We start from the raw sequence: 16840 nt of genomic DNA, 5'->3' as shown, positions 1-16840 counted from the left end.
CTGCATCACTGGCACTCATTCACTAACTGGTACCCATAAGTAAATTAATATCCAGTCAATGATTTTTTTATTTGACAAAATATTTGTTTCACAGTTCTGGCAGGCATAAACGAGCCCTAGAGATTGCCATCTCTGCAAGTTTTGTATGACCTTAATGACAAAAAAACCCACCAAACCAAAACCAAACCCAAAAACCAGCTCCTTTAACAGCCAATTACAAAATGCAAATAAATTAATTTTAGCGCTTTTCGAGTTGGCACTCTAAATCAAAAAGTGCTAAAAACTAAAACAAGCAAACAAGCTTGATTATGGTAACTGACTGCCACAGTGACTGCTTTCCTCCAAATACATTAAGTACCTTAAGGAATCTGGGATCCTACCAGTGATGCACACTTGCAATGAACCAGCATGAGCAGCACAGGGGTGCTAAGCTCCTTTCCAAGTCCCACAAGAAGGTGCAAGGGTTTCTCCTGCTGTCTGTTCAAACTTTAGGAGCAGAGGGGACTGACTGCTGAAAGCATTTGCTCAAAACTCCCCACTGCTCTTGGCACCACAAGAGAAGCCAGCAGAAAAGAGGGGAGAAAGGCAAAACAGGAAAGGTAGAGCTTGATTCTCACTACGGATCTTAACCTCTGTATTGTTTTTCCCTGTGTTTCTCAGATTTCTTTTTAAAGAAGCTATCACCTACCACATCACTACTTTCACTTTGTTCAAGTGCTCACAGAGCCCAAGCAATTAATTTCTAAATGCTGGGGCAGTCTGCATCTGCCAGGTAGCTCAGCAGCATGCATGCCTGTCAGTGCAGCCAGTTGTCCTTTATTGTTTACCTTTAATCATTAAAACACACAAATCAGGGTTCTGATATCTCTATTCCCACAACCCACAGCCATGCCTAACCCAGAAGTACATATTTCATCTCTTATTCTTCCTCCCTTGCTTATGTCACCTTGTTTCTCCCAGCTCTGAAGGTCTCCATTCTCCTCCTGTCTATCTGCTTCTAAAAGTGGGTGGGACTGCTCACTGTAATTAACTCCTGGAGATGACAGTAATGCAATGCCATTACAGAGCTCCCAACTTTAGCTATTCATATTTAAGCTAAACAGGTTTTGTAAAAGAAAACTATTATTCACATTATTCAGAAACTGCAGTGTCTACAAGACCTACTTGGAAAAGATTTAAATAAAATCCTTTCTTCAGCAGAAATTTGCTGCATTCTAAATTTAAATGTTTTGTAGTGATTGATTTTTTTTTTGCAGGTTTTCTCTGAAAAAAAGTTGTCTGCTATCTTTCTAAATTCTACCATTTTAAGCTGACTGTCATCAGAAAGCTTGTCTTCCTTCAGTGTTGCTGCTATCCCTTACACTGCTCTGCGGCACACACAGTAGCCTGGTGTGGATCTCCGGCCTTTTACATAATGTGCCAGCTTGTCAAATGGGGGGCCAGGCCACCCAGAGTTTTGTGGACAATGTTGAAGCTTGGAGCTGTGTTCCAAATCCAAACAGAAGCCAAATGAGAAGTAACAATGACTCAAAAGAAAAAAAAAAAAAAAAAAAAAAAAAGTAACCTCTCTCTCACACTTATTATTAAATGATTTTTCAGTTGTTTTTCTAGCATTTTTTCCAATGTTGTTTCTAGCCTAAAAACCTTCAGCTAGGCTATAACATTCCCGCAGCAGGAATTTATATTAATCCTTTTATAAAACAGCCAGAAAACATTTTTCTTGCACTGTCTTCCCAAATACTCTCCTTTCACAGCCCACTCATTCTCCCTGTGTTAGTGGGGCGGAGCATTTCCACATTGCATTCCATGTCATTGGCAGGGCTGCAGATGGTCACATCCTATCACCCACCTTGTCCTTGAAAGCTGCTGAACAAAGTGTTTGGGGCTGGCAGCTCCAGCCTCCACAAAGAAAAGTGTCAGAAAAGGATTACCCCTGGGGGTGGAGGAGAATCTGGCATCCCTCTTATTTCCTACTTGCTTTATTCCCCCCCTATTTTTTACAAACCTCCATTGTGCCTTCACCTTACAGCAAAAAGAAGGGGCCTAGGAGAGATTGTCCACGCCTTTTCTAGTGAACTTGGACTTTTCCTACTGTACTCAGTTCTAGAAGAAGCTTGAATGAAAGTGTTTCCCAAATATATAATTCTCTCCATTGCTTCTTAGTTTTTGACACTAAGACTTACAAAAACTACTCGCGGCTTTACAGACATGTCAGTGAGAGCAAGATCTCAGAGAGATCTTGAAAGGATCTGATGGCAGCCACAGCACCCACTGGTACCCCACACATCCCACACTGAGTCCTAGGGCTGCCTGACCCTGAGGTGTGCTGATGCCAAACGTCTCCACTTCATCCCTCTCACAGAGCCTGTATGACAGCTCCAGAGGGGAACTCGCTTCCCATTCCCTGTCGCTAAGCATCACAGACACAACGGTTCTCCCAGTCACAACAAGTCCATCAGTTTAGACTTGAGAAAGGTCTTCATACACACAGAGTAGGGGGAGCCCCACCAAATAGGGCAATTTCCAGGAACAACTGGAAAATGTATAAATCTCAGGTTAAGTTGCAGAAAAAGTGAAAGAGGGCCGGGTCCTTAATGCAAGCAGGACAGATTACCTTGTCTGTGGTCATCACGTACAGATTTTCCTGGGTTTGATCAAGGACCAGGTCCTTCTTTACAGGTTTGTTTGGTTCAATGGTAAGAGAGCTGTACTCAGTTGCAGTGGATGACAAGAACACCTATTTTGTGGAAGAAAAAAACAAAAAGGTGGTTAATGTTGCCTTTTCCCCACAATTATCATTATATCTACCTACTGCTGTAAAAGACAATAAAAATGTTTCTAAAAATATATTAAGAACAAAAGAAGGACTAAGGCAAATCTTCAAGAAAGACATTGAGGTGCTGGAGAGTATTCAGAGAAGGGCAACAGAGCTGGTGAAGAGTCTGGAGTACATGTCTGATGAGGAGTGGCTGAGGGTGTTCAGTCTGGAGAAACAGAGGCTCAGAGGAGACCTTAACACTCTCTACAACTACCAAAAAAGAGGTTGTAGTGAGGTGGGGGATAGTCTCTTCTCACAGCTAGCAAGTAAGAGGGAGAAAGGGAAAAGCCTCAATTTGTGCCAGGGGAGATTCAAATTAGATACCGGGAAATACTTCTTCCCAGAAAGGTCTGTCGACCATTGGAATAGGCTGCCCAGGCAACTGGTTAAGTCACCATCCCTGAAGATATTTAAAAGAGATAGAGATGTGTCACTTAGGGACATAGACTCAAAGAATCACTAAGGTTGGAAAATGCCTCCAAGATCACAGAGTCCACCCACTAAACTAGCATCAGCATTTCCACCACTAAATCTTGTCTCTAAGCACCACATCCACAGGACTTACCACGTGGTTTGGTGGGACTTGGCACTGCTAAGTCTAAGGCCGGACATGGCCATCACTCTCCTTCAAGCAAAAGAAGGTGTTTGGTGTTGCAGTCTTGATATTTTAACACCACAAACATGAGAAGCCTTGAGCACCACACAACCAGAATTTATCAGAGCTTAAGCTTGGGCTTTGTACTGCCACCTCTATTCACTGAATGGCCAGAATGACTACAAAATGAAAAGTTGCTCTTAAACCAGTATGAGCTTGAATAGAGATAAGGCTAAAGTTGTTAGATTACCTAAGGCTGTTTATATAAAGCTCCCAGTAGGTATGTAATCCTTCAGGAAAAGTGTCCTTCAGACAATGCTAATTCAATCTGTGTATCACATAGCTGAGGTACATCAGAAATAATGCGTCTTTCCTTTGAGATGAAAATAGCCAAGCTCCACGAGAATTTGGTCCCAGTATGATATCTTATAAATCCCATTTTGACTTTTAGTTCATAACCTTTTACATATACACCTTTCAGTCTTCTAACTGAGCTTGTTACCTTAAGGATTTTACCATCCGACGTTCCCAGAAAGGCCACGGTGTGCCCGTTCTCCACAGCCACAGTGACGGCCGTGAGATTCATCCCTTCTTTTTGCAGCGCTGCCTTCTCTACAACACCATTCCTGCTTCCCAAAAGGTACGGCAAGTGTTCGGAGCCACAGGGGAAATTTTTGCTTGCATTCTAATAAGGAATAGCAATACAGACTGATGTTAAACATTCAAATCACTAATTCCTAGCTAAGAATGAAGTGCTGCCCTATCACTAGACAATATAATACCCCTCAGACACTGAAGAGTAGGAAGAGAGAAATGGATTGTCTGGGCATTTGCCCCCAGCCAACAGGCAGTAATCAGACAGCAGCCTGCTAATTGAGAACTGCTTCCATGCTTTCACTTTCCAGGAGACACAGGGAGAGAATTTTTTTTCTGCTTCATCATAGCAGCAGTTTAAAAATTAACCAGTTGGTTTAATTAAAATGAACATGTCATAGAGACTGGTTTAACCAACTTTGCCTTGAAGACTGCTTTTTTAATTGCTGTACTTTGCTGCAATCCATAAAAAAGCAACTCCCTGGCAACTGTCTCATGAACTTCAAAACATTCCCTCTTCACTACACTTTAATCTTGAGCAGCAGCAAGAGCTACCAGAAGGAAGTTCATTCACACCTTGCCTTTCCTGCTATATTTGGTAACAAAACCATGTTTCTGATCTGAAATCCACACCTTATTTTTGTCAGGAGCCACGGCCACTCATCACATTCAGGATTTCTGTGTTAGATGCAGGGTACTGCAACAAGTAACACTGGTGTTTCGAAGCAAAATGTGTAATTTTGACTCATCAGCGCTAGTGACTTACTGTGTGGGAGATGGCTTCAGTCTCACAAGATGAAGGATTATGGGTCAATACCAAAAAAAAGGTATTCCCATGCCCCATCTCTTCAGCTGTTCGCCCCTCTCCCTGGACTATAGCACACCACTTCTCAAGTTGTGCTCAAACAGCTGCTTATGCAAGTGTGCACCTTGCTTAGGCTGAGAAATTAAGACATCCTCTTAAAAGCTGGCTCAGTTATTTTTAAGATGATTCAATTTCTCAACTCAGTTTAGGGTTGGCTGCAGTAATGAATGAGTGGTGTGCACAAGTGGGGCTTGGGAATAGAGTGATGTGAGCAAAACAATCACAAAGCCAACAGAAATGCTCAAAATTGCCTCTCAGATACAGCCACAGGTTGAAGAAACCTTCCAGTAACTGAACAGTTGTAACAGTACTCTTCAAAGACCTTACAGTCAAGGTAATGACAGGCTATAAAAAGATAGCTGTCATGGTATACAAGTGTTTTGAGCCACACCAAAATACAAACACCACCTGAATACAGGAAATCTGGGTATTTCAGTTGTCTAACGATACAAATACAAGCGAGAAAAAATGCTGAATTACAGATACCATCTAAAAGATTCTTAACACCATTTAAACGCATTGTAAAAACGCCGATTGAAACTACAATTGTCTAGAGTGATCACCCGGAAGCTGATCATGGATGTAAAAAATCCCTGCATTTGTCTCAATAACTCCTATACCAGAAGGAGCCCTTTAAAAGAAATGCATTCAGGAAAGCAACATTTATCTTTGAAAAAACATCAAATCCTTTCTAAGAGACTCAAAATTTTGTCATTTCTTACTTAACCTGGTCCACAACCCCTCACATTCCATTTCTATAGTGAATCCATCTATTGAGTTTTCAGTCATCTTGATACAGTTTAGCTCAAAGCCACCCTAAAACATGTACTTGTATATTTTCCACAAACTCTAACACAGATTCTAAAACTAATAATTATATTATTCATATTACCAGTCCATGTAATGCACACGGGTTTTCTGCTGAAAAAAGTTTGTAAAATGAGCTGGTATTCTTTTTAGTGTAGCAATCATTCCGGTTTTTTTCCATCTTTTCATTGATCTGCCACAAGGAAAACACACACATGGCAGATTTTAGAGAGCCGTCATCTTTGTTCACTTTGCTGAAGAGTGCAAGAAGAACTTTGTCATCTGAGGGAGTATCTGCAGCTTGTCCCTGCTGAGCCATGCTCTCAGCCAGTTCTTTTCCAGGGGTAGTGATGTAAGCAGAATGACAGTGGTCATAGGCACCATCATCATCTTTGCAACCCAAGTCCATTTCAAAGTAGGAATAATAATGGGCATCGTCTTTGCACAGACGTGCAATCAGTGTGCGGTTGTTGACAGGCTGTTTCTCTTGTTGATTAAAAATAAAATAAACATAATTTTTATCCTCAAAAACTGCCACAAATTGTTGTGTGCTTGATGAGTGATAAGCTGACTTAACAGCTGCTGAGTCTGTATACATTTCAAAAATGTCTTTCCCATCCCTGGCGTAAAGCTGCCGAGTGCTGATTATGATCCCATTGTCATTTGGTCCATTCCCTTTCCCAACAAACAGCACTCGGTCATTATTCAAGGAAGTGATCAGTCCCACAGTCGATACATTCTCATCGTTGCTTGCTACAAAGGACTTTTCTCCACTACTGTCTACGTAGTACTTCTCATCGCTAATGTTTTGTAGATCTCTGATGGCACAGATTCCCTTAAAAAGGCTTCCACATACCACAGTTGTATTATCCACCTTGTTCAGCAACAGTAATTTGTTATAATTGTCAGTCAGTACGGCCTCTTTACATTGATTTTCATCAATAGGAGGTGTGCATTTTTTGTTGTCCTTTCTTGGACCTGTTTCTACAGATCTGATTACTTCCAGGTTTTCTGTAAGCTGATACAGCGCATTTACCACTCCCAAATATATTATCCCAGTGTCATTATCCACTGTTAGATGATTTAGCTCTGTAGCACTCTGAAAAAATTTCAGTTCCTCATTTCTGGATAAGGTGATGCAAAAACAGCTCAAGATGGTCAGTGTCCAGATCCATAAAGCCATTTCTGTGTAGTACCTAAAAAGGGAAAGAAAATAATAACATGAAACATATAGAAAAATAAATTTACACAAAACTGAGAAATGTGGTTTTTCATTACTTAAATTCACTTATCCTTGTGCACGTGTAGACAGTATGAAGATTATGGAAAGCTTTAAATCCTGTTAATTGCCTAGCAATTTAATCTGTTGGGGAAGAATTTAACAAGGTCATATATCTAAATGATGATCATATAACCAGTTAGATTGATTATATGATTGTACTAAAGCACAATGAGAACACCCAATTTGAAACAACATGGAGTGACAAAATGTGGTAGTGCTTGCCCAGACAGCATCATACTGTGTCAATTGTTCACTGCAGAAGTTTTAAAAATAATTTGGAGAATCCCAGTTTCAGGTAGCTCGTCCTTAAGAGGTGTGGGGGGAATTTACATAAAAGTTTTGGAAACATTTTTTATTGTGGGCTTTCCCCAGAGAAGTAAAAACCTTCCGCTGCATACAAGCAAGTCTGGATCTGGCTGCTGATGCTTTTTGAGAAGGCATTACACTAATCCTTCATCGATGTGAAGCCAGAAGATGGTAGATCCCTTAATATGCAACATTGCCTTTTACTGTTGGTATGCATTAAGCTCCAACACTTTCATTCACTAGAGCACTGCAACTTAAGAGTTTCAAATCTGTCTTAAGAACATCACTTACATTTTTTTTTGGATTATGATTCTGTTACCTTTTTTTTTTAATCCCTTTCAGAATTGTTAGTTCCCAAGCAGATTGCCTGGCTGTTGGAATTAGAGAAAGATCTTCTGAAACTTGTAAGCAGGGTTCTAGTTCTAATCCGAAGAGTTAAATGAGGAGTCTCATCTGACTTTCTGAGGCCTGAATATTTTGTTAATTTTTTTTAAAGTGTTTCATTCTGAGAGCAGAAAATAAAAGGTGGTACGCTTGCACGCATTGATGTTTGTGGGGAAAGATGAATACTGTTTGGAGGAAGATCAAATGTAATCCACCATATTTTCATTTTCTAAGTCAGCCATGGGACTCTTTAATCTGATGAGGAAAGAACCTGTAAATTTACAGGGAATCTCAACTTAAATCTGAAAATATCTGGAGTCTAAATAGAAAGGAAACTATTAAAAACACAGAAAAGAAAAGACAAACATTTAACAAAGCAATCTAGCAGGCAACAGTCTCATAGGATGAGGAAAATAACATGAAATGCCAAAACCAGAAACTGAAAAAAAAAACCCTTAAAAAAATCCCAAACAATAAAGGAACCATCCTCCTTTGTCACTCATTCTGTTTTGGCAAGAGTAATAGAGTCTGGTGGGATGTGAAAGAGAATGCATGAATCATCACTAATACTGGATAACTAAAACTAAATGTTAACAACCTGGATGTAAAAGTTTGAACAGGGAAGGAAGGACTTTTGTTGTGAGCATAAGTCATCTGCGAGCTTCCCAAACTACCTCAGCATTGCCAGCAATGCATAAAGACAATGCCTGTCCTCCAGTATTTGAGCGTGTTTTGCTCCTCTATGGAGAAAATGCATGTGCAATGGTGGGAACAACTGCCCTAAAATCAGAGTGAACTAAACTCTAAATCCCCAAAAACCTACTAAATGTAACCCAGGATAAATAAAACACTAACTTCAAACTTGTTTGCTGAAACTCCTATCATTGTACCGAGCTGAGTAGCTAGATATAAAATGATGCCAAAGACAAGAGAGGACATCACTGGCAGCACAAGCTGGACTTTCTAATGATAAATTGAATTCCTATGACAGTGACCAAGAAAAGGCTGAGACTTGTAACCTATTCTCCAGACACACAGACTTTAGCACATGCTTTGCAATGTAATGAAGTGTTGGATCTCTTTACAACAAGAGTTGACCTGCTCTAAGGAACCCAGAGTTCTTCTGAATTATTCTCTTTTCTTACTGTTCCTAAGGACTTCAGTTTTCCAGCTTTGATCCCATCTTACTTCTCCCCTGCTAAATGATATGTGATAATGTTTGTCAGCTAGTTTCAAATATTATCCCTTACAGTTATCTGCAATGAAATAAAAAGCCAGCTTGACACACTACTGCAGGGTTTTTTCACACCAGTTTTATCACTCTATTACCTATTGAACAAGGATCAAATGCAGAATTGAGATTAATTTGTTCCTGCTTTTCTCACAAGGTAATTATTTTTAGAATATTATAATCTCTGTTCTCAGTCAAAGAAACCCCCATAAATAGCTCTACTTACAAAATGTGCCTTAAATGAATGGAAAATAATTCATTGTACATTAATTTCAGTACTCAGTTCCCCTCCATGTTCCTGTATTTCAGTGGATTGAAAAAACCCATTTTGTCCATTGGTGGCACAAAGACACAAAGGCTGCATTTGCAATACTCCTGCCTTCGTCCCAGAAGAATGAAGAGTCTTGCTGGTCCATGCCATAACCAGAACTTAATAAAAAGTACATGTTGCATGTCTAAACCAGTCTCTTAGAGGAGTAATTAATTCTCTGTATAAAAATGGGTAATGCTTCCTCCCTACTATTTTCTGCCTTATTTATAAATTTTTTGACTTAAATAATTCAGAACTGCATGCACTCTCTGTTAATAATGCCTTGTCTTTGTTTCTTTGTTTGTTTTTGTTATTTACTCCCTGCCACTCCTGTCTCATGCCAACCCCCATCAGATTAGCTCAGATCTCTATGCAAGTTCATAATTCTCTATACTTATTAGTTTCACTTTCCATACTCTCTCCAAAGCAAATAGTAAACAAAAATTAAATACACTATGAAGACATTCAGAATTAAACTCTCCTTCACTTATCAAATAGCAGGCTTAAGAAAATTTAAAAAGTAAATAGAATGAAGTGAGATGAACTACAATCACATGCCCCTTTCACTTATTTTTAACTTAATTGGGAAGAAGCAGCTGGAAGAATCCTTCTATGACCAGCTGGTGTGATAAGAATGCCAGAGCTGCTATTAACACGGGTGCTGTACTGAATTAGATGCTCTGGGAATGCATCAAGAAGCAGTCTCCTGCTGTGAAAAACTTCTGTTTTAAATGAACAAGTTGCAGAAACACAAGAGAAAGGTGTAAGAAGCATAGGCTGGAGCACGGAATCCATGATGTTCTGCACAGGAAATGTATTTCCAATGGCTTAATCACACTCTGTATTTACACACAGGCCTGGGTGGCTTACTCTAAGTCATGCCCCGGTCCTGAGAGCTGCCATACACCCTCCACTCTCAATTTGCGCTTAGTTTTAAGCCCTGATCAGACTCAGGATAAAAGAAGACCAACAGAGCATTTGCTCACATAATTTTTTTTCTCTCTCAAAGTCTTGTCTCCATCCAGCCTCTTGTCCCCTCTACTGCTTCCTACAAGAAATATGAAATTCTAGAATTTATGTGCAGGAAACACAGGGTACCCAGAAGAACACTTCATACAGGGGAACTGCCTTAAAGTGACACTGTGTTGGTAATCACACAACTACCTGAGCTTTGCCCCACAGCGATCAATTTTAAAGTAAGTACCCAGAATTTTGTATCTTCCTACTCATGCTAGACCAGTAACCTTAAATAACACCCAATTTTTCAAAAGGCATGCAGAAAAAAGGAGAATCTGTAATCTACAAGCACAAAGTGAGCTTCAAATTGACTTCACATTATTATAAACAACCCTAAGAACTAGCACTAGTACCATGCTGACATGGACTTGGCAGGTGTTCTCCTTCAGTGTAAAATTATCTGCTGTGACTGAACACAGGAACCTTCAACTTTCCAGCCATTCCCCATCACCTTAGCCTTTGATATATCTTTAGCTTTATGCTAATTAATTTCTTACATTTGCTTCACCTGAAGTGAAAGAATACCAAATTTTGCCTGAAACTGGAATAACTGAGAACTAAAACAAGTGTTATTCCCAAAAGACAACAGACAAGAAAATCTTTACTGAAGGAATAATCTCTGTGGTTTTTTTTTTTTTTTTCCAGAGTATTTCTTCATTAATCACATATATACTTAATTAAGCCCTGCTATGACCTCTTATCCAGACAAAATTTTTTTACCTGACATTCTGGTCTAGAGACTTCTGCCAAGCAAGGCAGGTACTGATATGCTTTAATAGCAAGAGATGCAGAAAACTGTGGTTCTCCCAGCAAACTTTCCCTTAATCAGAGGGACTCCAAAAGATGTACAAGACACTTAAATTGGAAAAAAAATTGATAAAAAAATACTCAAAAATTGCTACATAAAAAAGGTAATATCCAAAGAATGCACTCCAATGGCATGGTTATTTGGGGAAAGGTGAATGAAAATTCTCTCTCATTTTGAGTAACTTTTTAGATTTTCTTAAGTGTGCCAAAGGTTGAAAAGAACTCAGCTTTCAGTTTTGGGCTCAAAAGAAGTCAAAACAGAAACTGAAGAATGTATGAGAAGCAGGGGATAGCAGATTTTCAGTCTGGATTTCAAAGCTTCTACTTCTGCAAGAACTGTACCTAAAAGTAAACTCTTCCTCAGTTACAACTTTTACTATTATTTCCTAAAACAAATGAGCGATGGCTCAGAGAATGAATCACCTGAAACAACACTGCAGGATTCAAACAAATTTCCCAAGAGTACAGCAACATACTAGAAAGGTTTGGACAGAGAGGAACAGCTTTGTTGGTATACTGTGCCAGACATCCAAAATTGGCAGAACCAGTGAGAGTAGTGATGACTGTGAGGGTGAACATCCCTGTAGTTGTGCTGCTAGCAGATGGGACCTGTGGCTCAGAAAACCATGGGAGGTCATGCTGTGGAGAATGAGAAACCAACATCCACTTCATTAGATGTTGTGATAGCCCGTACTGCTCAAAAGGAGCAATTTTCCTTCCCTTTCACTTCTCAAAACACAATTTGCTAAGATGTATAGACCACCTTCATATGGAACAAAAAATCCCATCAGGTCAAACTGCCTGGTAACATATGGACAAATACTTTAATACTGTTTCTATTCCTGGTGTGGAAGACAAAAATTTTGCTTGTTTTCACAAGACAAATTTAAAAAAAGTTTTTTGAGTAATTTTCAATAATATAAGATTTATTTTTTTTTTTAACATGTGCAATAGTTATATTGACATGGATCTTCTGTTACAAGGACTAGTTGAAAATTACAGATTTGCCAAGGAAATAATGAATGTTACACCCTCAGTCCCTGTGCATTCTGTTGGTGTTTCCTGCAGTCCCTGGGAAAACAAATGGAAGACACACGGGAACACAAATTCAGGTTACTGAAAACCTGGGTTTCTTATATCAAGAATAAGCTGTGGTGCCCACTAAGTCACTCTGACACTCCATTCCTTAGCTAAACAGGCTGACAAAAATATGATGAAAGGATCAGGGGTTGAGATAAGGACAAGGAGATATCACTTATCAATTACTGTCACAGGTAAAACAGCTGCAACTTAGGGAAATTATTTTAATTTGTTGCCAATTAAAATCAGAGAAGGATAATGAGAACTGAAACCAAACTTTAAAAAACCTTTTCCCCACACCCTCCCTTTTTCCTGGGCTCAATTTTACTCCCAAGTTCTCTACTTTCTCACTGCAAGCATCACAGAGAAGGGGGGAATGGCAGCTGCAGTCAGTCCATCACATCTCTGCCACTCCCTCCTTGTCACACTCTTCCCCTGCTCCAGCACGCACTCTGTCCCACTTGAGACAGCCCTTCATGGTCTCTCCAAAGTGATTCCTACCCATGGGCTGAAGTTCTTAATGAACTTTTCCAGAGTGGATCCCTTCCCCAGTCCCTCAGGAACAGACTGGTCCAGCACAGGTCCCCCACAGGGTGACAAATCCTGCCAGCAAACCTGCTGCAGTGTGGCTCCTCTCTCCACAGGCCACAGGTCCTGCCAGGAGCCTGCTCCAGTATCAACTTTCCACAGGTGTTGGGTCCTCCAGGGGGTGCAGGTGGATCTCTGCTCCCGCATGGATCTCCATGGATTGCAGGGGCACCACAGCTGCCTCCCATGGCCTGCACCACGGGCTGCAGGGAATCTCAGCTCCGGTGCCTGGAACACCTCCTCCCTCTTATTCACTGACCTTGGTGTCTGAAGAGTTGTTTGTCTCACAGGTTTTTACTACTCTCTCCTTGCTTCTGTTGCACAGTCATTTTTTCCCTTTCTTAAATCTGTTATCCCAGGGTGCTACCATCGTTGCTGAGCAGCTTGGCCCTGACCAGTCCAGGTCTGTTTTGGAGCCAGCTGGCATTGGCTCTGTTGGACATGGATGGGGGAAGCTTCTGGCAACTTCTCACAGAAAACACCCCCATTACCAAACCCTTGCTATGCAAACCCAATATACCTATACCATGGTTTCATCTGTCAAGAATGAGTTGTACTTTGGTCCAAAGAGGAGTAAATCCCAATACTGTGCCTACAACATGAGCAGAGGCCAGCAGTGTCTGGGAGAGCAGAGTATGCACTGCATGTTTCCCCTGGGAAAGGGTCATGAGCAAGAAGATGTTTCCATCACTCTGGAGACTCTCATCTTTCAGAAGATCTGAGATATCAGCAGCAAAAAGACCTAGATAACTCACTGCCTGAGATAACCCATTAACCCAAGTGGACACTGTGGCATCCCACAGCCGGGTTAGCTGGGAGCTCAAGGGCAACAGGATGTGTATGAAAGGATGAGGAAATGTTGTATGAGCAAGATGATCCAAAGGGAATTTTAAGGATTTTTTTTTCTTTTTTTTTTTTTTCTTACATCCTTATCAACATTCACACAAATTATTTGGGAACCTGAACCACCAATTATTTACCAAAGATCACCAAATCTTTCTCATGTCTCACAGGCTTCTAAGGGGTAGGGAGGGGATTAAACATAGTATCTCATCCAGCTCTAGTATCCCTGGCAACTACAGTAAAACACTATTGCTGCATTCCACCAAGCCAAACAGAGATGTTTTCTTGTCCCACCTTAGAAAAGGTTTCTCCAGGCATTGTATTGTATTAACAGCTGAGGAACACAACTGCCTTTTACAGTAGGTTCTACATCCATCAGCATCCCAGCATGCCTATGACAAGCACTCTCATGAACTTTGTGCAAAATTGGCAAAATTGATTGCGTCAAAAGTTTAAGAGAGGCAGACAGCTAGAAAATTCAGAATTCATATTAATAATTATGTTATCAACTTCAAGCTAAATTAATAACACTATAAGTAGTTGGAATCAAAACCTTTCATCCATGCACACCTGAACTTTAAAGTATTTAATATTCTGATCCAGATCCAAATTCAGAGGAAGAGGGAGGCATGTGAGCCTTAATTTTTCAACTAGGAGTCACTCAAAAGAGCATTAACAACAGGTAATGAGACTCAGAAAATGCATACTTAAAAAATTTTGCTATTGCACTCCAGAACTTCCAATAATGTCCTGTTTCTGCAACATCAGCAGGTAAACAAAAGAGAAGAGTAGCACTTGGCAGATTTATGTGCACTCTTTGAGGCAGAGACTCTAATGAATTCCCTGGTTCATTTCAGTCAGACCTGGCAATGTTTTGATTTTGAAAATCTTTTACACCATACGTTCTGACATAGTCCAAGGACAGGTTTCTTGGCTGGTCTTAGGAATCAAAATAAAATTTCTTTTACATGAAAATACTTTCAAGATTTTACAGTGCCAAGCAGCTTAAAAAAGAGTCAAAAACATATAAGAGATAAAAACAGCTGCTGTGGAGAGACCTCATTCAACAGCATTCACTACCAGCAATTACAGATTATAAACCACTCTGAGACAAGGTTAGCTTATGCCAGAAAGGTCTCTTCAAACCCTACTTTTTATTATGAAGACAAGTGTTCATATTATCATCCCAAAACAGAGGGTTGCACATTCACATTCCAGCCACATTCCACTAATGGAGGCAGGAGCACACACAGAGAAGAGAAACACTGCAGAAGCAGACCTGCATTCATGCCTTCCTGGACCATCACACCTCCCATTCAGTTTGGGCCTCTACATTCATCCCTCCATCTTTTCTCCATTCTCTCAGCAGCAATGAAGCACTCATTTTAATGAGGTCTCACTTTCACGAGTGTTACAAAGATGCAGTTGATCTGTAGAAAAGCAGCTGAGTGACGTGTTTAATAGCAAGCAGCTGACTTGTCAGGAATCTGAACCCACAGAATCTCCTCTTTGACCTGCTTTGTGATTTTCTTGAAGCCATGAGATCTCCTAATGAACAAAAATTAAGATTTTATTTTAATCTACAATCTCACTGAGCACTAATCCCAATGATGCCCTACGGACTAACACCCAGCTGAATCAGTCTGCAGTCAGCACAGGGCCACAAGCCACTCCAGACACTCCCAAAGTCACTTACAGTTTTATGCTACCTGAGCCTGCAATGGCCAAACCTGATTTGGCTGCAAGGGTAAACACCTGCTGCAGCTGCCTGAGCTTCAAGGGGGGTGACTTGCAGTAGCAACCACTTAAAAGGCGGCCACAGAAGCCCAGCAGAAAGCAGGGATGCCTCATGCACACTCACCTGCTCCATGTAAGCCCTGGGTTATTTTATCCCTTCTGCAACCCAGGAAAAAAATATCCTTTTCCTTTAGCTGGTGAACCTGCAGAAAATTAGAGTCTGAAGCATGGAAAAGAAAGCCCAGGGAGTTAGGATAGTGCTGATTTGCAGGCTTTCCTTGCATTAATAAGGGTATTACAGCACAAGGAAAAAAATGCATTTGTACTGATAGTAAAAGGAGACTCTGTGTCACCAGCTCCATGATACAACAACGAACTGCTTGTTTTCAGTGCTATAAGGTCATCTTCAAGGACTGGTTTTGGACTTCCCCTGGAAGAAGCCAGAAAGGAGGCGGATTTTCTTCCAGCGTGGGGGAATCTGAGCATGACCATGTGGAAACAAACACAAAGTTTTCTGCCTCCTTCCTTGCCAGAACCAGTTCTTCTGTGTAATTAACCTTGTAATTAACCATTTATCACATGCACAAAGAAATACTCAAGTCAAAAGGACACTTGCAGCATGTATGAATTCAAACCGGGAGTTCACAGGCAGGCAGTCGGTCTCGCCGTCCCCCTCAAAGCAGAAGCAGCAAACCGCGCTCCGATGTCTGCTGCAGCTGCAGCCCCTGTGTCAGCAGCTTGAACCTGCATGTACCCCTTGCTGAGCACAGCCAGAGGAGAGCTGCAAAGAGCCAGGATTTCCTAGCTAAGATGTGACTGTACAGAACAGCACACAGACATTTAAAGCTATGCAGAATTTTGGCATGAGGCAGAGCCAACATTTTTGTCTTCTTGTTATATTACAGTGTCATAGGGCTTAATAGAAGCATCATGTATAAACTGCAGTGATAACACCATATGAAATTGATCCTATAAATCAGTGGGGTAAATAAATTTTAACCCATAAATTAATGAAATGCAAATATGGTGAGTAATGCAAAAAAATCCTCTTCTTCTAATTCTACCTCTCACTTGGTAGTATGTCTGCTGTGTGATTTCCTGCCTCATCACCATGCTGTCTTCTTACTCTCCTGTTTCTCTTTATTTTGTTTTTGTATTTGGGTTTAATAGATCCCCGCATTCTTAATTTTCATGCATTTATCTATCTGTGCCAGTGATTTATCCAGGACTACTGAGACATAGGACAAAAGCTCTATGAAAATGGGAAGCTATTTTGACCACACTCAATAGAGTACACTACAATATCCATTGTACTCAGGCAGCTGATAATGCAAGCCACAAACAGAGAGGGGTAGATGGGGAAAACTCTTGAAAATGAAAATTTATTGATTGTCAGGAGCTAAGAAACACATAGATGAGGAAGAGAGAATCTTCCTGGCTTCTTCTGCTGGAGATAAATCACAGGTGTTTATTTGGTTTGTCTTTCTTGAATTGTTTTTTTAACTTTTATTTGGACCATTTGTATCCTCATGTTGGTGTTGCTGATTTTGATCGCCCTGAGATTAAAGTGAGATTT

At 40.5% G+C, this 16840-nt stretch overlaps 1 protein-coding gene across 1 annotated transcript in view; it reads right to left on the bottom strand.

Annotated features, from left to right (window-relative positions):
* PLXNB2 (plexin B2) overlaps nt 1-16840 on the bottom strand; it is a 241864-nt gene that overhangs the window by 72396 nt on the left and 152628 nt on the right. Inside the window, exons 4-6 of the mRNA XM_041471550.1 lie at nt 5765-6875; nt 3916-4098; nt 2615-2737 (exon numbers count right to left, since the gene is read on the bottom strand). Coding sequence (XP_041327484.1) covers nt 2615-2737; nt 3916-4098; nt 5765-6875 — 1417 coding nt within the window. The remainder of the gene's footprint in view (nt 1-2614; nt 2738-3915; nt 4099-5764; nt 6876-16840) is intronic.

The sequence above is a fragment of the Pyrgilauda ruficollis genome, unplaced genomic scaffold (assembly GCF_017590135.1).
Source record: "Pyrgilauda ruficollis isolate IOZ18807 unplaced genomic scaffold, ASM1759013v1 scaffold27, whole genome shotgun sequence".
NCBI lineage: Eukaryota > Metazoa > Chordata > Aves > Passeriformes > Passeridae > Pyrgilauda > Pyrgilauda ruficollis.
This window is presented reverse-complemented; position numbering and strand designations above follow the sequence as displayed.